Genomic DNA, 23877 nt, shown 5'->3' with positions numbered 1-23877 from the left:
AGGAATCCTCCTTGGAGAGTCAATCCTCGGTTATCCTAAATATACTGGAGGATGCAGGTTCCACGAGGGGACTAATTTCCTTTTTATATGGTCAACTACTAGGATATTTGATTCCCTCCTCATTGGATCACTTGAGGGAAAGGTGGTCACAAGATGTAGGGGACATTACAGTTGAATGTGGCGTACCATTTTGGCAGCGACTCCTACAATTTCACTTAATGTAGCTCATCATCGCTCACAGCTGTTTGTTATCCATAGGGTATACCATACTCCAGTACTTTTGCAGAAGATGGGTATTCGAACTGATGTGACCTGTCCAATGTGCTCAAATGGTTGTGCAGGCGCCTAATTTGTCTGCTGCAGATCTTCTTCGAGACTTCTCTTCTTTGATGCAGGGGTCTCTTTGAATATATAGCTCACTAGTCTTATTTTGCATGAATACAAATGTAGACATAACCACCTCTAATACTTGATTATTCGCAGGATTGGCTTGCATGATGGTCTCGGGTATATTGGGATGTTGAGGGGTAGAGAGGGAGGGATAAAGGGGTGGTTAGTATTATGTGATTCTTTGTCATTTGTAACTATATAACTTTGTTACAGTATATTGTAATACCATGCCTGTATGATGTACTTTTATGTATGCGTTACTATGTCTTCTTTTTGTTTTTTGTTTTCTCTGGGTTCTTTTTCTGGAAAATGTTAATTAAAAAAAAAATAACCAAAACTTGATGAAGATCGAGAAGTGCCATGTACATGGTAATTACTGCGGCATATCATGTGATGTCATTCTCATGAGATTTCATTCTCCCCAATCTGTAGTACACAATGCTTTGTGGCCAGGTTCCCTTCCAAGGTGCAAGGAGTGGGTCTCCTCAGAGCCGCGCTGCTGACATCATTAACAAGATTAAGGAGGGAGACTTTATGATGCAGGGTGAAAGCTGGAATCATGTCAGCGATGAAGCAAAGGAACTGGTAAAAGGTAAGAGGCCCTTAAGTCTATGAAGTCAGACTAGTGGTAAACATGACATGGTCATTTGTGTGTTTTTTTTTTGCTTATCAATGTCTTTATTCAAGTGATTATAGAACATCAGCTTAAAGGGATACATTTTAATTTTAAAGCATATAAACGTGCAGTGTGTGACTTTTATATATATTTTTTTATTTTCATTCATTTATTTATTTATTTTATATATGGTTTTTTTAAATCACTTCATGTAAACTACATCCTGCCCTGTTCCTTTAACTTTAACTAGCTGAAGGTCATCAATCATTTCTGTCTGATGTCCAGACAGACATCAGTCAATTATAATAAATTAACCCTAAGTGGACATTGGCTGCGGAGGGGTGCAACGTGTGTGTTTTGGGGACAGCGCTGACTTGGGGGTTATGTTTTGAACACTATTTAGGAGGGCAGCTTTGGTGAGTGAGTACAATATGGGATGACATAAGCAATATCCTCTATACCTGACTTCTGCAGCAGCTACTAGTGCCAGGGCATCCATAAGGTGCACTTCTGTACCGGGAGTGTGCTGCATCTGCCACGACAACTCTGACTCCTTCTGACATAGTAAACTCTGCTACATCTGGTAGAAAATACTCTGTCAGATGTAGTAGTGCTGAGTCTGTGTCCTGACCTGTAGTAGTGTTGAGTCTATCAGATTTAGTAGAGTTTGCTGCTTCTTCAACACCTGTATCACTACTACAACTTAAGGGTACACACATGACTCAAAACTACTACATGTCAGGAGGACACAGACTCAACACTACTACATCTGACATACTAAACACTTCTACAGTTGATATACTTACCACTACATGACATACTGAACACTACAAAATTTTACAGGACACAAACTCCGCTCTGCTACATATGACATCCAATTCTGAAGCATACAATAGACGCAGCACTACTACTTTTGACATATTTGGGATAAATACCTCGTTTTGTCTAGTTTTGACTCTTCAACACTGCATTGCTGATTCTATATGTTTTACCTTTTATTTTTTCCACTTATCATTGATCTACTGGTATATCTCTGACGGGTCCTCAGTAGATCAATAGTCCTTTGGTTGAAAAATGAGGATCATTCAGTCTACAGTTCTACAGTGTTGGACTGAAGCAGCAGTAATTACTATAAGCAAATTCCACTGGGGCAGCATTTGTTTTTCTTTCTGTAATCCTACTGACACATCCTTCCCTCCTCTCCAATTGTTTAGTTCTGTAATTCGTGGTAAATATTCTCCAAATACGCTGGGTTTTTGCTCCATTTTTTAAAAACACAAATGCATACTTGCGTTGTCTTATTATAATAACTAGTATTACCTTTGAGACAAATCCTTGAAAAAATCCAAGAAATATTTTGAAATTAAGACAATTTTTGCATAAGTACAGTTTACGGTTTAAACAGGGTAATTTCTCTTCAGTATAACAATTTTTTTTTTTTTTATCACAGTATATTCTGTATTATTATAGTAGATCCTTAACCTACCCCTGGTCTAAGCCATCTTCATCTAGGTCTATCAAGAGAACAACAGATCTGTTATTTTGTCATTCCAATCCACCACCTACTATTATAGCGAGATTACCTTGCAGCAGGTTTTAAATTGACCATAGTCTACTCGGACATTCAGTGTTGACTGCAAGAGAAGTACAATATTTGGTATTTAATCTTCAAAGGGTAACTAAACCTTTAGGTAACTTCTGAAATGTCGTAGTGACATGTCATAAGTTTTGATCGGTGAGGGTCCGAGCACTGAGACCCTCACCAATCGCTAAAACAAAGCCGCAGATTAGCTTAGTTTCTGATCAGCTGTTCTAGGAAACCGAGCAATCGGTGTACAGGCCCAATAGAAAGTCTATTTTTCCATTAATATTCAGGTTTAAAACAATATACCCCTTTTTGACAGAAGTGTCCTTTTAATTTTCTGTTTTCAAAACAGACTGGTACTGTCAGGTCCGTATTTCACACCGAATAACCACCTCTGTAAATTGAAAGCTGAAGGCATGCCTGGAAAGAAGTACACCACACAAATGTCTGAGGTACAGCTTCAATGTCAGCCAGGAGGAACTGCCCTTTATTCAGAACAAAGAAACACACACAGAGAAGACACATGCCCCTCCCTATAGATGTGTGACTTGCTTGAATTCCATTGGCTCTTCTGCTGTAACTTTTCCTATACATTCTTCTGCACACTCCTCTTTGCATTCCAGGGGGCGGTGTCTTCCATAGGTGTGTCCGACATGAACAAAGAACTTGTTATATATATCAGTATATTACACAAAGAACTGAAATGTATATACATATGTGTGAGGATAATATTTTTCAGACAATATACATAGTAATGATCCCTGACAGTCCCCCCTAAAAATATTATTACTCTATCCCTGAGTCTTGCCTAGCAACCTACCACTGACCACTCGAACCAGGCGGGTAGGGGTTTTGGATTTCTTCACCAGCTTGAGACGAGCTACTCCTGATGAGTAACCCCCCTTTGTACCTGGACTTCCAAGGTGTCGGAGTGGTCCTAACTTTCCCTATTCTCCTCTGGATACAGGATGGTTGTCTTGATATAATCTACAAACCACTGCTGGTTGTAATATATATATATATATCTCAATCCGGTCTACATTTTTATTAACAGTAATAATTGTCGCACTGTCACTTAGTGTCCTAATGGGACTTTACCCCTGCAGATATGACAGGTCATGGGCAGCACAGTGACCTTCACCTCACACCTTCACATAAAACTCCTCAGATTGTAATTTGCAGTACCGTGGCATATTTACACACATTATAATTATAAACCTCAGACATTATAAACAATAGGGCCTCAGCTAATAACATAATGCTGTCACCAATCTCATGCTATCACCCTCAGGTCTCGGGTCCCATCAGTTCATTGCCAGTCCTGTACACCATCGTCTTCTTCTTCTCCTGTCTTCTGCTCTTCACTGACTGTCACCCTCAGGGTAACCCACACAATTGTGGAGTCAGACTACGTTGGTGTCCAGTGGGGGAGTTATTATTACCCCCTCCTGGTCACTTACTTATCAAAACACTTGATCCTGCTGACGGATTCACTCAGGTCTTTGGTCTTTACTTTGCTGATGTCATCAGGACTTGGTTTGGTCCTTCTCATCTGTCCGACACGTCTCCTTTAGTTTACGTCATCAGGCTGTACATAGCACCGCATGTTGTGAGCCTGGGGTGAGATCCCACGTAGGCGGATTAGTGGAGTTGTATTGTGACTATCAAACCCTCCGCATCTGTACTCTTCCTCTGGCAAGTTACTCGTCTGGGCGGCCGCTTAGAATTGTGACACTGCCGTCAGTTCATGATAAACGCGTTGTACTGGCTCAGGCTGTGCCTGCCGCATCTCAGTGATGGAGTTCATCATATTAAAAGTCTTCTAGTTCATGTTTACTGGCACTTGCTGGGGACCCCCAACTCTTGTCAATTGTTAAAATAAATACTAATCTGGTGATAACATCATCCGCATACATTATAAACGTTGTTCTAAGTACATACAATAATGTCAGGCCCCTAAATGACATCAAACACCTTTATATAAGGAAAAACTTCTCTGTTACAATGGACAGGGCACCTAGAAGATGTGTAACTTACTGGGTACATTTCATTTGCACTTGGTGATACCCTTTCAGCAGGATTTGTACCTTGATCTCAGCTGATTGCCTGGAACATCTCCACCTCACAGAAAGATACACAGATTCCACATGTTTATCTGACAAGCGTCTTAAACCTATTTTTCTTACTCTAACCTGGTTCGTTCTACCTGGGAAGGCCTCTCAAGGTCGGTTCTCTTCGTGGGAGGCGGGTATGATAAGGGTGGCACCGGTCTGCCAGGACTGTTCTGTAGGCAAATCAAACAGCTCTAACAGAATTTAGCAGCGACAGCTGTAAAACCTGGGACATACCAATTAGATCTTACCAAATCGATCCTTGCAGTCTTGGGGCATATGTGAGGTCATACACCATCAAAACAAGTGCCATCAATAGTGAATTGGGTGCCACCGTTCACCTTCCTTTATCCGTCCACATTCTGTTAGAATCTGGTTCTCCCGCCTTCCGCTCCCAGTTGGACACTTCCTGTGGAGAACAAGCTTTTTCATTGCATAAACATTAATTGATCTTAATCAGATAATTCAATTGAAGAAAAACATTAACAAATAACATCTTTACATTAAACGTTCACACTGGTCAGTAACTAAAACTTACAAACTGATTCTCTTTCTTTATATACATATCTATACATACACATATACACTGCACAGAATTCTCTGCTCTAAAATTTCCCTTTCACAACAAAAATAAAAATAAACAAATAAAAATGTTTTCTAATGGGAATATCCCACTTCTGTACCTTTTATCTGACGCATGACTCTAATAGTCCAATGCTAAGGCTGGTCCAGAACTTTACATAAAACTTAACCTCAATATTTAATATTCCCACTAAACTTTTTAAATACAGTTATTAAACAAACTAACTTTGGGACAATGTCTAGAGAACTGCTGACATCTTATCATTGTACAAACACCAGTTCAATACTTGGGATAACATTGTTCCCCTGTCACTTACACACAACGTCTGTAGTGGGGAAAATACAGGCCGGGCTTCAGGCCCACCGAGAACAGGTCTACACACATGAGCACTTTGTCATACACTTCTACCTCGGGTAGTTGTATGTTCTGCAGTCGCTGGGACGGGTAATCTGGCCGGGCTGCACTTTTCACAGGTACCTTTGCTGTTTTACCTATGTCATGCCGTGCGCACATCATGCCGGCTGCTACAAACCTAGTGGTGGCATTATTGTATCCAGGGACAAGCCAATTTACTGACACCTGGCCGCACATACTCTTTTTGTCAGGTCTGTCTTCTCTCGCTCTCTCAATTGGCTTACCCGATGATCCAATAAAGTTCCTACTACCAATGGGCCCATAATTGTGGGCGATGCCAAAAGCGTACCTAGAGTCCGTGTAAATGTCGGCCGTCTTACCTTCTGCCAGGTTACAAGCCTCAGCGAGCACCTCCAGCTCCGCTCCTTGAGATGAACAAGAAGGTGAGAGTGGTTTCTGGATAATTTACCTGGTGCCTCGTATCCTGTCTTGTACATATTGTATAATAAAATATCTCTTTATTACAAATTTACATTAAAAACCCATGTCACATATAGATAGAACATCTCAAAGGGGTGGCGTCTTCATTCTCTAAAATAAAACCAAATGTTATACACTTCTCCACACTCATCTGATAATCACGAGCACTTTGAGAATCTCACTTTTATCAGGTTCTGCAAATACTTGATTAATACAAAAACAAATAAAAAGAAAACATTCCTAAAAACTTTACATCAAATTAACAATGTCCAGACAATTTTTGTTTTGCCTTCTCCCTCATCTAAATCCATAAAGACTCGTGTGAGTGACGTCACCTCTGCCTCCTGTGTAAATTTGCTGGAGGGGGATGGTATCTTACACAACCATCTACACAAACCTCAAAATGTAGGTTACTCTCATACACATTTAATCTGGATTACTCATTGGGGTCTCTTACACATTTTTAGATCTTCTGAAACCAAATTAATTAACTCAAAACAAACCAAAATTGTACCTGATCAGTTCCTTCACCCTTCCCCCCTTTGTGGACTCTGCGAAAGTAATGTAGCAGAGTTCAAAACTACATCTCAACATAACAAAGTCTGGCACTCTATCTGTGCGGCACTAGTTTAACCCCCTGTAATGTGCAACAGCCTGAAACAAAAATGACTTTTTCCTGACGAAAATACATTTGATCTTTACAATGACATATCTCATGTGTGAAATCAAAAGCAAAACAATTGTAGTTTGTTATTCAATAAAACAAAAAAATATTATCTCTGATAACATTAATTACTGCAAACCAATAAACTGTATATATATATAGGGAACGGTGGGGGCACATACATTTTCAAAACCCCGTGTCTCACAGTATCTGTAGTTTAATACATCTGAATTAACATCAAAACACATGAAATCTGATCATATCAGAACACATAAATATCGTAACTTTTATCAACAACAGCGCATGCGCAAAAGAGAAGAAATTTATTTCGGTTTGTACACATTACATATATATATATATATCTCAGCAGTGCATATTGAAATCCCTTTGTCTCATCAGCCCTGCAGACTGCACCCAGTCAGCCCCCCCTCCTCCTCCTCCTCCTCCCAAACACAGCACACTTTAGAGGGGAGGGAGGGGGGGTCACAAACTCACAGCTTCTCACAATCTTAACACTTTCAATGCCGGCAAAACAACATACGTATCTGCAATCATTCATCACACCATTGTATAGGAATTATCTACGTTAATGTTTAACCATACAATCTGTCGGCCACCATCTCTATATTATGATGACGTGTTGCTTCATCTGTGAACTAGACTGGAACTTCTGTAAATAGAAAAAAACACTACAAATGACAAAATTAACAAGGTGATTATTTCATACTGATTTGGTTGGGCCGGGCGTGGCCACATCAGGGGCAGGGGGGGGCAGCCTCTCCCATTGGAAACACAGTGCGCAGCTGTGAAGGGGGGGTGGTTTCCCACCCACAATGAGGACACACTCAACATGAGGTACGGACGCCATTACCGGGCGTTGGCTGGTCCTGTTTTCTAATACATATAACATACAATACCTTTCTTACTCCTAACTTCCATTCACTTCACCAAATCATGAATAGGATCGGGTGATCCTGATGATTTGAATATGGACCGTAAACCATCCATTCTAACAGTCTATATTATACACGTAATTTATATAACAATTTTCGATCTGCAACTCTTGGTCTGGCAGGAAATAATATAATTTCACAGTCTCCAACGCTAAGTCTCGCCGAAATAGTATAATCTCTAGTCTGCAATGTATTTATCATTACATCTCGCTAGAATTATAAAAATCTTTAATTAGACTCTCAAAAATATTCAATTAGACTCTCTGGCCTCGCTGGAAATATAAAAATTCCACAGTCTGCAGCTCTCTGGTCGTGTTATATAACTTTATCTATTTAGACTCTCTGGCCTCGCTGGAAATATAAAAATTCCACAGTCTGCAGCTCTCTGGTCGTGTTATATAACTTTATCTATTTAGACTCTCTGGCCTCGCTGGAAATATAAAAATTCCACAGTCTGCAGCTCTCTGGTCGTGTTATATAACTTTATCCAGTCCCTAACTACCCAGAGGATGGTTAGTCGGGCGCGACTAGGGTCTCACAGGTTTTCAACCTCACAGCGGAAAATATCACCTCTGTCGCCTGAGATAATCCAGGAAATCAACAAAAGGGTTCTACAGATCGCTACAAGACTGCCCACTAACACAGATAAGACGAAGATTTATAAAATCAATTCGCTTACCGTGTTATTGCGGAGGTGATCAAATTCCTTCAGTGGGCAACTTTGAGTCCTCTGTTTCACCCTGTGATTGTCGACTGTCCGGATTTTGATTTTTCCTCGAGTGAGGTCCCGGCTTCGGCACCAAATGTCAGGTCCGTATTTCACACCGAATAACCACCTCTGTAAATTGAAAGCTGAAGGCATGCCTGGAAAGAAGTACACCACACAAATGTCTGAGGTACAGCTTCAATGTCAGCCAGGAGGAACTGCCCTTTATTCAGAACAAAGAAACACACACAGAGAAGACACATGCCCCTCCCTATAGATGTGTGACTTGCTTGAATTCCATTGGCTCTTCTGCTGTAACTTTTCCTATACATTCTTCTGCACACTCCTCTTTGCATTCCAGGGGGCGGTGTCTTCCATAGGTGTGTCCGACATGAACAAAGAACTTGTTATATATATCAGTATATTACACAAAGAACTGAAATGTATATACATATGTGTGAGGATAATATTTTTCAGACAATATACATAGTAATGATCCCTGACAGTACCAACATGTAATCTATATCTTTTAACCCCTTCGAGACTCAACCAATTTTCGGATTTTCGTTTTTTCCTTCCCACCTTCCAAAAGCCATAACTTTAACGTTTTTCCATCGACAAAGCCGCTTGTTTTTTTGCAGGATAAATTGCAGTTTTTGACAACATTATTTAACTTCTTGGCGACATGTCAAGTACATGTACGTGACAGCCGCCAAGGGGAAGTATAGAGCACACTCACGAGTGTCAGATGTAAAGTCCTGGCCAAAAGTTTTGAGACTGACACAAATTTTGGTTTTCACAAAGTTTGCTGCTTCAGTGATTTTCGATCATTTAGTGAGATGTTTCTATGGTGTACTGAAGTACAATTATAAGCATTTCATACGTTTTTAAACTTTTTTCTTATAGAATTGCAAGTTGAGCAATTCCCCAATGGCTGCTGGAGATTGCCGGGAGAAAGTGTGCAAATAAATCCGCAACCTCAAATCTGTCACAACTCTGAACAACAGAGTCTAAGGCTACTCTGTTTGCGCCCGTGCCGACCGCAAGGCAGGATGGTTTTTGCTGCATAGAACCTAGGTTGTCTTAGCAGAGTTCAGTGTTGGACAAGAGGTGCAATGCAGGCAAACCTGAACAGGAACCGACAGCCAGAGGGTAAACAGGATGTCCAAAACAGTAAGAAAGTGGATAACATGAAAAGCAGAGGTCAGAACCAGCTGGGAGCATATAATCAAAATCAGTAAACAAAGGGTTATCCAAATACATGCCGAGGTCAATCCCGAAGGTCCAGAAGTCCGAGGTAAAGTGTGTAGGTAAGTAGCTTGATCAAAACACATGCAGACAGGAGAATCACAAGCAAAGAACAGGTGGAGGAAGCCAGGTATAAATACTAACCCTTCACTTCATAGGCAGAAGGACAGAGAAAAGAGATAGGCTCAAAGTAGAAACAGAACCGCCCGGAATCTAGAACCGTAGTCATGGTGATTTTAAGGGAACAGGCGTTTTCCTAACATTTTTATTAACAAATACATGAAGTTTATGTAAAGACTTAATATTTACAGTGCTGGCCCTTCTTTTTCAAGACTTCTGCAATTTGCCCTGGCAATCTGGATATCGGCTTCTAGGCCAAATCCTTAGTCATGGCAACCCATTCTTGTCTAATCAGTGCTTGGAGTGTTTTTGTTTGTCCACCCACTTTTTGAGGAATGACAACAGGTTTTCAATGGGATTGAGATCTGGGGAGTTTCCTGGCCATGGACCCAAAATGTCAATGTTTTGTTCACTGAGCCACTTAGTTATCAATTTTGCCTTGCGACATGGTGTGCCCTCATGCTGGAAAAAGCATTGTCATCACCAAATTGCTCTTGGATCATTTGGAGAAGTTGCACTGGAGGATGTTTAGATACCATTCTTTATTCCATGAGGTGTCCTTAGGCAAAATTGTGAGTGAGCCCACTTCCTTGTATTAAAAGCAACCCCACACAAATGGTCTCAGGATGCTTACTGTTGGCATGACTCATGATATCGCTCACCTTTTCTTCTCCGGGCAATCATTCTTCCAGATGTCCTAAACAGTCTGAAGGGAGCTTCATTAGAGAAAGTAACTTTACCCTAGTCCTCTGCAGTCCAATCCCTGTAGTTCCTGAAGAATGTCAGTCTCTCCTTGATGTTTTTCTTGGAGAGAAGTGGCTTCTTTGCTGCCCTTCTTGACACCAGGCCAGCCTCCAAAAGCCTTCACCTCACTGTGCGTGCAGATGCACTGACACCTGCCTTCTGACATTCCTGATCAAGCTCTGCACTGGTGTTGAACCGATCCCGTAGCTGAATCCTCTGTAGGAAACAGTCCTGGCACTTGCTGGACTTTGTGTGCCCTATAGGCAATTAAACCTCTGTCCATAAAGTTCTTGATGATCCGATAAATAGTTGATTTAGGGGCAATCTTACAAGCAGCAATGTCCTTGAATGTAAAGCTCTTTTGATGCAAAGCAATGATGACTGCACGTGTTTCCTTGGAGGTAACCATGGTTAACAGAAGAAGACAATGATTTCAAGAACCATCCCCTTTTTAAAGCAACCAGTCTGGTCTTATAATTCAATCAATACGACAGAGTGATATAAGCTGCCTTTTCCTCGTTAACACTTTCTCCTAAACGAACGAGAATATCACTGAAATTATGTTACAGGTCATTTTGTGGCAGGGCTGAAATGCAGTGGAAATCGTTTTTGTGATTAAGTTAGATTTCATGGCAAAGAATGACTGTGCAATTAATTGCAATTCATCTGATCACTCTCCATAACAATCTAGAGTTAATTCAAATTGCCATTATAAAAACTGAAGCAACAAACTTTGCGAAAACAAAAATTTGTGTCAGTCTCAAAACTTTTGGCCAGGACTACATGTTACATCTTAGTGGTAAAAGAGGCGGAATCGAAGTGATCTTCGATCCTGCCTATTTAACCACTTAGATGCCGCTGCCAATATCCCGCGGCAACTAAGCCGTTAGAATAAGGGGAGTGATCGCAGTGTGCCGATGGTTGTCATGGCAGCCTTCAGCAGGGCTTTATAGGAGTCTGTCAAAATCACATCATACTGCCAGTCCCTAGAATACAGTTAAATAATATTTTTTTTGATGTAAAAAAAAATATATTAAAACTTTATGGAAAAAAAACCTTTTCCATTTTTTTCCCTAAAAAATGGGGGTCCCAGCCATCGGACCCCCACCAATCTAGCAGGTATCACCTTTATAGGAGACAGGTGTTAATTAGTTATTACAGAAATACCCCTTTCCTGATCATCCTTGGCAGCACAACACAAATGTGTTTTAGTCCCCTAGGTACAATTAAGCAGAGACAGGTTAATTAGCAATATGCATTAAATAATTAAACAATCAAGGACTTCCCCTATAAGCATGTACCGGTGACCGGGCCCTAGCGTATTTTTTCTTTCTCTCTAGGATCGGTTCGGATACAGTTTCCTATCCTACCGAAGGAAAAGTTTTTATCCGGGCTGTATGCAGAGATGGGTCTCTATCCCTCAGCCTCGAAGGTGTACCAAGATGGCGGACACTTCCTTGGTACACGGTGACGGGGCACTTGCCTCTCCTGAAATGGCGGCATCAGGAAGAGGTATGGTTCCTTCCTATTGCACCCCAGTCGCCGAGGTCCAGGTCGAGTTGCCGGACCACTTGCCTGCGCTTTTCCGGTAACCGAAAGTGCTGCTCGGCATTACAGAAGCATGGATGAGGGCGGAAGCGATATCATCCCCTGGCTCTGCCGCCCGGATATGACACGCAGACGCGGCAGGCGTAAAATGCCAGCCTCTTTTGAAAGGATTGCGCGCTCTGGTCCAGCCCTCTGCTTGCTAAGGTTGGTATGGCTGTCTGATTTAAGGGTCTACATGTTTCTCTATGCTGTCGTTCCTAGGCACGTATTGTTCTACCATACGTTTTGTCTCTGCTCTTATCTAGATGTCGGCCTCTAGAAGAGAAGGTAGGAAAAGGACCCACAAATCAAGGCACAAACTTTGCAGAAAGTGCCATCCGCCCCTTCCTGATGATATTGAGTCAGATCTTTGTGCATTGTGCTCCACCCCAGTTAATTCCTCTCCCAGGGAGGATTCCAGGGGATTTATGCAGTGGTTCAAGCAACAGTTATCTGTAGCTTTTGAGGAAGCCAAGTCATCACTCCATTCTAAAAGGGCCAGACACTCTTCCTCTAAATCTCTTCAGTACCAAGAGGTTTCCTCCTCAGCAGGGGGTTCAGATTCAGAGGTGGTCTCTGATGCTCCAGATTCTGACAACCCCGAGGAATATTATATATTGAATAAACATAAGCTCCATGATCTTCTCAAAGCGGTGAAAGATACATTGGAGACGGCAAAAGAGGGGGAACACAAACCTAAAAAGGACAGACTTTTTTTTATTTTCCTATCTCCAAAGGGAAACATTTTCCTAGTCATCCTGTCCCAACAGAATGGATGAAACGAGTTCAGAACCCTTTACAGGCCGGATGAATCCTTCTAAAAGGAGTGGGAAAATGTGCCGAAGGTGGATTTACCAGTAGTGAAATTGGTAAAGAAAGAAGTTTTTCCCTTTGATGAATCAGCATTACTAAAAGACCCCATGGATCGCAAAGCGGATTCCCTCTTGAAGAAAGTTTATACATCATCAGTGGGCTCTTGCAAAGCTTCCTTGTCGTCAGTGGCTAGAGCACTCTGGGTTTGGTTGAGCCATTTATCGAGTGATCTAGAGGAAGGAGTACCAAGGGCAGAAATTCTCCAGTCCCTCCCAGTAATGAAGGCAGCCTCGGAGTTCCTGTGTGACTCCCAATTAGATAACATAAAGTATGCATCTAGAGCCCTATCCCTTTCGAATGCAGCCAGAAGAGCTCATTGGCTTAAATTTTGGTCAGGAGATAATCTCTCCAAAAATAATTTTTGTAGTCTCCCTTTCCAGCCAGAGTCCTTATTCGGTCCCCAACCTACGGATATCTTGGAATCCTTAGGGGAAGGCAAAGGGGCCAGGTTTCCTGAACCTAAAAGGAAGGATACCAGGCGCTACTTTCGGGATCAGAAAAGAAGATCCCCAAAGATTAAAATAAGGTTTCCAGACTGTCCGCGCACGTTAAGAACAAAGCGGGAAAACCCTTCCTTCTTTCGGAAGAAAAACCCCAATCAAAAACTCAGTGATTTATGACGCCAAGCCAATCCTACAGGTAGGGCCAAGGCTTCAGAGGTTCTCCTCTCGGTGGTCGGTGACATCATCCGACGAGTGAGTGATGACAACCATCAAGAGAGGATACTCGTTGGAGTTCAAAATGTCCTCCCCCGAGACCACTTTGTTCTTAATGTGCATCACAATCCGATTGTCCATCAGCTTTTACAGGTCTTTCTTCAGAAAGCAGCCTTGGAAGATGTTCCAATCTTAGGGAGGGGGCAAGGAGTCTACTCCAGAGTGTTCTCGGTGCCCAAATTAGATGGCAGTTGGAGACAGGTTATAGACCTGACCTTCCTCAATCAATATCTGTTGAGGAGAACTTTCAAGATGGAGACCATCTGGTCGGTGATGAACCTTCTGGAGAAGAACGATGTTCTTGCAACGATTGACCTTACGGACGCATACTTGCATGTCCCTATTCTGTCCGCTCACAAAAAATTCCTACGACTAGCGGTCCAGACTCCGTGTGGAATAAAGCACTTCCAATTCGCCTGCCTACCCTCTGGGATCTCGTCAGCACCACGGGTGTTCACAAAAATTGTAGTGGTCTTAACTGCAGCACTGAGGCTGAAGGGGATATGTGTGGTGCCTTACTTGGACGACTGGCTAATAAGAGCGCCATCAAAATCTCTAATCCAAGAACATCTCCAAACTGGAATTTCTTCACTTTCACAGGTTCCTGGTGAACTTCAGAAAGTCACAGCTCTCGCCATCACAGAATCTGAAATTTTTAGGGTTCATGGTGAATTCTCGGTGAATGACGGTCAAGAGAGGATTGCTACAATACCGGGTTCAATAAAACACCTCATTCACCATCTGAAGGTATCCGTTCGAGGGGCTATGAAAGTCCTAGGTCTAATAACCTCATCTATAGATGCGGGTCCCCTGGGCTAAAGCCCACATGAGGTTGTTGCAGCTCGACATCCTCAGATCCTAGGACAAGAATTTCAGAAACCTGGATGCTCTCTTCAGTTTCCAACTTTACTATTCAAGACCTCAGCTGGTGGTTAATCCCAGACACTCTCCGGTCCGGCAAGTCGCTTGTTCCCCCCCCCCCCCCCCCCCACAGAAAGTCCTCACAACGGATGCCTCCTCCTGGGGTTGGGGTGACCATGTAGAACATCTATGAGTTTAGAACAGATGGAGTCAGAAGGAAATGTTGATATCCTTAGGGTATGTTCACACGCAGAGTCAAAAACTTCTAAAAATACGGAGCTGTTTTCAAGAGCTTTTTGTGCCACTCACGATTTTCGCTGCGTTTTTTATGGCCGTTTTTGGAGCTTTTATCAATAGTCTATGGAAAATGGCTCCAAAAACGTCCCAAGAAGTGTCCTGCACTTCTTTTTCGCGGCCGTTTTTTTACGCGTAAAAAAAACGCCACGAAAACCGCTCCATCGGAGCAGACCACCGTTTTCCCATTGAACTCAATGGGCAGATGTTTGGAGGCGTTCTGCTTCCGATTTTTCAGCCCTTTTTCTGGCGTTTATGGCCAGAAAATAGGCCGTGTGAACATACCCTAAGATCGCTTATACACAGTCGAGTCACATTATTGAGGAGCCATGCTAACTGCAGTGCATCCGACAGGATGGAGGGTGCGTGGGGGAGGATCCATAGAACGAACAACCAGCGTGTGTTCTTCCAGCAATGGTTGCAGGGTGTGTGTTCTCTGATGCTTCTCGCCTGACACGCCAACGTCCATCCGTTCTATGAAGCAGAAAATGTGACACATCGGAGAAGACAACCCTTTGCCAATCATCGGTGGTCCAAATCAGATACTGCCGTGCAAATTGAAGCCTTTTTTTTCCAATGCAACTTTGTTATCATAGGAGCAGTGACCATTCATCTGCTTTGGAGCCCCATATGCAGTAGGGTTCGCTGAACTGTTGTTTTAGACACATGTCTGGAACCCCCTAGATGATTTTCACGGTGAGCTGCTCCACTGTAGCGTGTCGTTTGGCCCTCGCGCACCTTCGTAGCCAATGTTGACCTCTCAAATTAATAGCCCGTGGTGCTCGGCAGTTTCCACGTCGGTTATTCCCAATGGTGCCTGTAGCGCCGGCGGCCGCATATCTTACTCCAGTGGCCGCCAGCCTCGTTGTTCTCTGCGCCAGCGTCTCCCTGCTCTCTCCACCGCTCTGTGCCCGTAGGGTGCGAGCGCAAGCTCATTACCGTTCTTAAAAGGCCAGCGCGCGCACCAGGATTATTGACTCTAACCTATCCCAGCACGCCCTGGACTTTAAAATGAACTCTGCCCACTTCCTCATTGCCTGAGCAATGTTGTGTCTCACCCACTGTTTGTCTGCAAAGGTACCCTAGCTGTTTCCATGTTTGGTGTCCGAGCCAAGTCAAGTGTCTGAGACGACTGCACTATCTGTGTCCGGTGTCCGAGCCAAGTTGTGTCCGAGACTACTTCACTATCCGTGTCCTGTATCCTAGACAAGTCCTGTAGTCAAGCCAGCTTCTGAGTCCAGCACAAGTTATCTTTCCAGGTACTCTTGTCCTAAAGACAATTATTGACTAGTGTTTGGCCAACTGCTACTCCGCTACAGTGAAGTGGCCCAGTGGGTCCACATGCCCCACATTCGTGACAGTTTGCTCAGGCCATGGATCCCGCTGGTCAATCCAAGATGCCGGTCCAAGCAATGCAAGCAGACATGCGAGACCTCCGAGCATGACAGGATCAGCTTCTACAAGCTGTCAATGCTATTGCCACACGATTGGATCATTCTTCTGTTGCTGCTCCATCTACCCCACTATCTGCCATCACTCCAGTCGGTTCTGGGTCTGGAGTTTCGTTGCCACTTCCTCCTCGTTACAATGGAAATGCTAAAACCTGTAGAGGCTTTATCAACCAGCGCAAGATCCACTTATAGTTGCGAGCACATCTTTTCCCCTCTGATCTGACCAAGGTTGACTTTATTGTCCCCATCCTCTCTGGCATGGGCGAACCCCCTCTGGTTTGAAGAACCAGGCCGAACGTCTTCTGCAGTGCTTTGCTTCTGACTCTCCGTCAAGGGGAATCGACGGTAGGAGAGTACAGTATTCAATTTCGTACTTTGGCAGCAGAGCTTGCCTGGAATAATGAGGCCTTGCTGGCAACCTTCTAGCAAGTATTCGCTCCTCAAATAAAAGATGAGCTGTTGGCTCGTTATCTCCCATCTAAGTTGGATACCCTAATTTTTCGGGCTACACTGATCGACATGAGGTACCAAGAACGTGCCTCGTAAGTTCCAGAGACCCCAGCTACATCCTTTGGTTATTGTCCCTGAAAAGCCTATACAGGTGGACAGACTCAGACTGTCTGCCCAAGAGCGGAAGCGCAGACATTGAGCAGAACTATGTTTGTACGTTTTAACTATTTCTGGTGTGTCAGACTCCGATTTTTAGGTTGTTATGTTTGTACTGTGGCCATAAGGGTCATTTTGTAAGTCAATGCCCCAGAAGCTGGGAAACTCCAGCACCTAGGGTTGATAGACTACCCTAGGTGGATCGACGCCCACTGCAAAATTCTCTCCAAATTTATCCATTTCTGTGACGATCTCCTCTGGTGAAGAATCACACTCTATTTCCACTTATCTGGATTCTGGAGCGGCTGCAAATTTCAGCCAACAAGCTTTAATAGACTGACTCCACTTGCCCACGACTCCTCTGGAGAAAACTCTAGCAGTTGCTTCTGTGAATGGTCAACTCCTGCCAGACCCGATTCTTTTCATTACTAATCCTCTGAAGTTGCAAGTGGGAGTTGTTCACTGGGAACATATAGCTTTTTATGTTCTGCCAAAAGCTATTAATCCTATCCTGCTGGGACTACCATGGCTTCGCCAACACACTCCTATCTTCGACTGGAATTCCGTAGAGGTACTTCAGTGGGGATCCAGATGTCTTCACCGCTGCCTGCCTCAGATTCATCCTGTCCGATCCCTGATACCTCAGTCACTCTCTGGTCTGCCTCCACAGTATGCCTGTTTCACAGATGTCTTCAGCAAAAAGGAGGCTGAGGCCCTTCCTCCCCAATGTTTGTACAATTGTCCAATCAAATTGCTCCCTGAAGCTTCTGCTACTTGTTGACGGGTTTATACTTGCCTGAAACCTAAGCCATGTCGGCATACGTCAAGGAGAAGCTCGAGAGGGGGTTTATCGGGAAGTCTACTTCTCCAGCCAGAGCTGGATACTTCTCCGTAGAAAATAAAGATGGATCTCTCCAGCCATGTATCGACTACCGTGGTTTAAACCAAATCTCTATCAGAACTAATACCCCTTGCCGCTAATCTTTGAGCTCTTCGACAGAATCTGTGGGGCCAAGATTTTCACAAAGCTGGATCTACGCGGGGCTTATAACTTGATCCGTATTCGCAAGGGTGATGAATGGAAAACCGCATTCAACACCCAAGAGGGTCACTACGAATATCTCATGATGCCCTTTGGATTGTGTTACGCTCCATCTGTGTTCTAGGGTTTCGTAAACGACATCTTCCAGGATCTACTGTATTTCAGTGTGGTGGTATATCTGGACGACCTCTTGATTTATTCACCAGATCTGACGACTCATCGGAAGCATGTTGGCCAAGTCCTGACGCAGTTAAGGGGGAATAACCTGTAAGGTAAACTTGAAAAGGACTCCAGATGTATCCAAAGAAAGTGAAGCCTGTCCTAGAGTGGCCACGTCCTCAAGGTCTCCGTGCCATACAGAGATTTCTTGGTTTCACAAATTTCTACCGCCAGTTCATCCTAAACTTCTCTTCACTTATCGCTCCTATCTCAGCTCTCATCAAGAAGGGAGTGAACGCTAAGGTCTGGACCCTTGAGGCAGAGTCGGCATCCACTAATCTCAAGTGAGCCTTCACTCCAGCTTCCGTTCTTCACCATCCTGTTGTGTCTCTGCAATTCTCATTGGAGGTTGATGCTTCTACCATTGGTGCTGGAGCACTTCTCTTTCAAAGAAACTCCAAGGGTAAGGCGGTTTCCTGTGGCTTCTTCTCAAAAGTCTTCTCTCCTTCAGAACGAAACTACTCTATTGGGGACTGTGATTACTGCCCGTCAAATTAGCCTTAGAAGAGTGGAGGCCTTTGCCTAGAGGGGGTTGCTCATCCTATTATCATCTACACTGATCACAAGAACTTCACTTATTTACAGTCTGCACAACGACTGAACACTCTTCAAGCCAGATGGTCAATGTTCTTTGCCAGATTCCAGTTCCTGCTTCATTTCCGTCCTGATAAAAATATAAAGGCCGATGCACTGTCTCGGTCGTTTGAGAGCGATGACTCTGAAGTGGATCCTCAACATATCCTTGACTCGTCTAGGATTATTTCTGTTAACCCTCTGCAGATTAAAGACCTTTCTCCTGGAAAACTCTTTGTTCGTGCTACTGACAGGAAGAAAATTCTCTTCTGGGGTCATAATTCCAAGTTGGCAGGGCACTCTGGTATCCGTAAGACTTCAGGACATTTCTCGTTACTACTGGTGGCCCACACTGCCTAAAGATATTATGAGCTATGTCTCTTCATGTACTCACTGTGCACAAAACAAAGCTACCCATTCCAAGCCTGCGGATGTACTCCAACCTCTGCCTGTTCCTGATGCTCCCTGGCAATAAATTGCCATGGATTTTGTTATGGATCTTCCTCCTTCTGCAGGCTGTACCACTGTCTCGGTCGTGGTGGATCGTTTTTCTAAGATGGTACATTTTGATCCTCTGTCTGGCCTTCCCTCAGCTCCTTGCCTGGCAAATTTGTTTGTCCAACATATTTTTCATCTACACGGACTGCCCCTCCATATCGTGTCTGATAGGGTGTACAATTCACGTCTAAGTTCTGTAGAGCCCTGTGTAAGCTTTTAGATGTAGAAATTGACTTTTCTTCTGCATATCACTCTCAATCCAACGGCCAAATTGAAAGGACTAATTGAGTGCTAGAAAGTTATCTTCGTCATTTTATATCTGTTCAACACAACAATTGGGTGCATCTTCTTCCATGGGCCGAATTCTCTTACAATAATCACATGAGTGCGTCTACTGCTTCTCCATTTTTTATTGTGTATGGCCAACATCCATGTGTTCCTCTTCCTGTAGCGGCTACATCTCAAGTGCTTGCAGCCAATTCCTCTTTCCGAAGTTTTCTTCAGGTCCGGCTGCAAACCAGGCAGGCAGTGAATTGCATGAAGAAATATGCCGATAGGAAGACAAGACTTCCTCCTCAATTTCTTCCTGGAGTCGAAGTCTGGTTGTCTTCTAAAAATCTTCATCTGAAAACTCCCTGCTACAAATTCGCTCCCAGATTCCATGGTCCTTTTGAAGTTGTGCAACAAATCAACCCTGTGTCTTACAAGCTACGGCTACCCCCTACTCTCGATATTACAAATTCTTTCCATGTGTCCCTCCTGAAGCCTGTGGTCCTAAACCGGTACAGTAAATCTCCTGCCTCTGCAATTGCTCCCAGTGGTTATTCTTATGTCGTCGAGGTCAAGAGATTCTGGCTTACAAGAAGGTAGGAGGGAAGATATTCTACCTGGTAGATTGGAAGGATTTTGGTCCTGAGGAGAGGTCTTGGTATCCAGAAGAGAATGTAGATTCTCCAGCTCTCATCAAAAAATTCCTCATATGCTCTGGACCTGAGAAGAGGGGGCGTAAGGGGGGTAATGTAGCGCCAGCGGGCGGCTGGTCTCGCTCACCCCAGCGACCGCCAACCTCGTTATCTTCACTGGCGTCTCCCTACCTATCCCAGGACACCCTGGACTTTAAAAGGAACTCTGCTCACTTCCTCATTGCCTGAGCAATGTTGTGTCTTACACAGTGTTTGTCTGCAAAGTTTCCTAGCTGTATCCTGCATCCCGTGTCCGAGCCAAGTCCAGTGTCCGAGACGACTGCACAATCCATGTCCGGTGTCCGAGCCAAGTCAAGTGTCCGAGATTACTAAATTATATGTGTCCTGTATCCTAGACAAGTCCTGTTGTCCTGCACAAGTTAGATTCCGATAGTCCGGCACAAGCCAGCTTCCGATAGTAATGATTCATTATAAAATAGAAGTGTTAATATTTTTAATATATTTTTTTTTATAATTAACAAAAAAAAAATTAGATGAACAAAAGAGAAATCTAAATCAAATCAATATTTGGTGTGAACACCCTTTGCCTTCAAAACAGCATAAAGTCGAACCTGCATTTCAAAACGCTGAAACTTTTATTTTATGGTACTCTGCTTTCCTGTCTTCCTATATAGTCTAATGTTATCTCAAACTTTTGTCAAAGTGTTTGATCGTCGTTAAGTTTTATGATCATCCAGACCAGCTAGTTTGTTTGTTTATCTCTGCATAGCTTTTTCTCCACTTATGTCTAGTTGATTTGATTAATAGCTGAACAAGCTTAATTAGGCCTAGATCTGAGCATCTACTCCCCTATAAATTTAGATGTAGCATAAGGGGAAGGCACTCGTGCAGGGGGGCACGACGGCAGAAGTCATCTCTGTCTAAGTGTCATATTGTCAAAGTTTCCTGGCAGTTATACATGGCACTTAGACAGGGTAAGTGACAGGTAAGCTGCATTACCAAACCAAACATACTAGCACACATTCTAATTATTACATTCAATATTTGACCTGTTTACAAACAAACAGGTCCACTACCGCACTCATTATAGCTGCTCTTGGTTTACAATCCTACCGCCCATTTAGGTCTTGGGAAAAATCAGTCCACATAAGTCTCTCTCTCCTTCCCTCGCCCATGTACAGCTCCCATGCACTATTCACTTTCCTCAATCACCCTAACCCATCTCATCCCACTGCTCAACATAAAAATCACTCTCATAAATCACAGAACCATATTCTATCTCTCTCCATTCTCCTGCTGCTCGCTGCAGGGGACATCTCTCCCAACCCTACCGCCCCCCGGGCTCACCCCGCCAATTCTGGATCATTTTGTTGCCTGACTTCCACAATTTCTATCCTCTGAAACATCCACTCTCATCATGGGTGACTTCAACATCCCCATTGATAACCCAATCTCCCCATCTGCCTCCCAGTTACTATCTTTAACCTCCTCCCTAGGTCTGTCACAACTTACTAACTCTCCTACACATGAAGATGGGCATTCGCTTGACCTGGTCGTCTTCCATCTCTGCTCAGTTTCTGACTTTATTAACTCTCCTCTCCTCCTCTCTGACCACAACCTTCTCTCCTTTACTATCAAATATTATCTGCCTCCTCAGGTCATGCCTACCTGTCAGACATACAGAAATCTACATGCCATTAACACTCAGCAACTCATAGACCATCTGTAGTCCACATTGTCCCCTATCCCTTCCATCTCCTGTACCAATCAGGGCTGCCAAACTTTACAATAACACTCTCAAAAATGCATTGGATGAAGCACCCCCCCCCCCATACACTCCAAACCACCAGACAAAGACGACAACCCTGGCACACGCCTCAATCCCGCTTTCTTCAGCGGTGCTTGAGATGTGCCGAACGACTGTGGAGAAAATCGCATTTGGCTGCAGACTTACTCCATTACAAATTTATGCTCAAAACTTACAACTCCGCCAAACAAGTCTATTTCACTTCGTTCATCTCCACACTATCTAATAATCCAAAACGCCTCTTTGATACTTTTCACTCCCTCCTTAGTCCTAAAGTGCAGACGCCAATCACAGATCACAGTGCTGAAGACCTAGCCACTTATTTTAAAGTTAAAATTGACAACATCCGGCATGATATTATCTCCCAGTTCCCTAGTAACATCGATCCCCTTCCCTCCCACACTCCCTCTCCTTCACTTTCAGCATTTGACCCAATAACAGAAGAAGTCTCCAGGCTCCTCTCTTCTTCTCGTCCTACTACCTGCCCTAGTGATCCTATCCCCTCACACCTCCTCCAGTCCCTCTCCACGGCTGTCACTAGTCACCTGACTAAAATATTTAACCTCTCTCTTTCCTCTGGTATCTTTCCCTCCTCTTTTAAATATGCCATTATAAACCCATTACTGAAAAAAACAACTCTTGACCCATCCAGCGCTGCTAACTACCGACCAGTCTCTAATCTCCCCTTCATCTCCAAACTCCTGGAACGCTTGGTGCCCTTTCGCCTCATCCGCTATCTCTCTGCTAACTCAATTCTAGACCCCTTACAATCTGGTTTCCGCACTCTACACTCCACAGAGACTGCCCTTACTAAAGTCTCAAATGATCTCTTGGCGGCTAAATCGGATGGTAAATACTCTCTCATTCTTCTGGATCTCTCTGCAGCCTTTGACACTGTAGACCACAAACTCCTACTTAACATGCTCCACTCTATTGGCCTCAAGGACGCTGCTCTCTCTTGGTTTTCCTCCTATCTCTCTGACCGCTCGTTCAGTGTGTCATTTGCTGGTTCTACTTCTTCTCCTTATCCACTTGCTATCGGGGTTCCTCAGGGATCAGTCCTAGGTCCACTTCTCTTTTCTATAAATATATACTCACAGGTCAGAATCACTGGTTAGGTGCCACTAGCACAATGTCGAAGCACCTCCAAAATGTGTGTATAACGTAGCTAACTCCAATACGTCATAAACAAAAGAATGAGGACAAGGAGTCATAGCGCCACAAATAATGAAATTAAATGCAACATTTTATTGAATGCACAACATAATACAATACAGATAAAAACATAATATAAGGATCTAAAATACCATAAGTGGGCCATACAGAACGGTTATGTTTATCATGGGTTCATTATGTAAAACACACCAACAGGTATGTATGCACTGTGGAACTGGGTAAGGGTATGTTCACACGATGAGAGGCATTTACGTGTGAAAAGACAGACTGTTAACAGCTGCCTCGTTTCACACGTAAATGCTCCTCCTCGTAATTTACGAGGCGTCTGAGACGCTCTGAGACGCTCGTAAATCTTGAGCTGTGCTTCATTGAGTTCAATGAAGAACAGCTCAAATTACGTGGCAAAGAAGTGCCCTGCACTTCTTTGCCGAGGCAGTCAATTTACGCGTCGTCGTTTGACAGCTGTCAAACGACGACGCGTAAATTACAGGTCGTCTGCACAGTACGTCAGCAAACCCATTCAAATGAATGGGCAGATGTTTGCCGACGTATTGTAGCCCTATTTTCAGACGTAAAACGAGGCATAATACGCCTTGTTTACGTCTGAAAATAGGTCGTGTGAACCCAGCCTAAGCATTTGATTAGTGCTGCATCTTCATAGCGTTTTACACAATGTATTAAGGGTATAAAGTGCATA

The 23877-nt window shown here is 43.5% G+C and overlaps 1 protein-coding gene across 1 annotated transcript in view; it reads left to right on the top strand.

The window, feature by feature from the left end:
• The window catches only part of LOC142660628 (ribosomal protein S6 kinase alpha-4-like), a 152598-nt gene that overhangs the window by 102847 nt on the left and 25874 nt on the right, over positions 1-23877 (top strand). The window contains exon 15 of the mRNA XM_075837310.1: positions 823-982. Within this exon, the coding sequence (XP_075693425.1) occupies positions 823-982 (160 nt within the window). The remainder of the gene's footprint in view (positions 1-822; positions 983-23877) is intronic.

The sequence above is a fragment of the Rhinoderma darwinii genome, chromosome 9, assembly GCF_050947455.1.
Source record: "Rhinoderma darwinii isolate aRhiDar2 chromosome 9, aRhiDar2.hap1, whole genome shotgun sequence".
Taxonomy (NCBI): Eukaryota; Metazoa; Chordata; class Amphibia; order Anura; family Rhinodermatidae; genus Rhinoderma; species Rhinoderma darwinii.
Note: the sequence above shows the minus strand (reverse complement) of the source record. Positions and strands in the feature narration are given on the sequence as shown.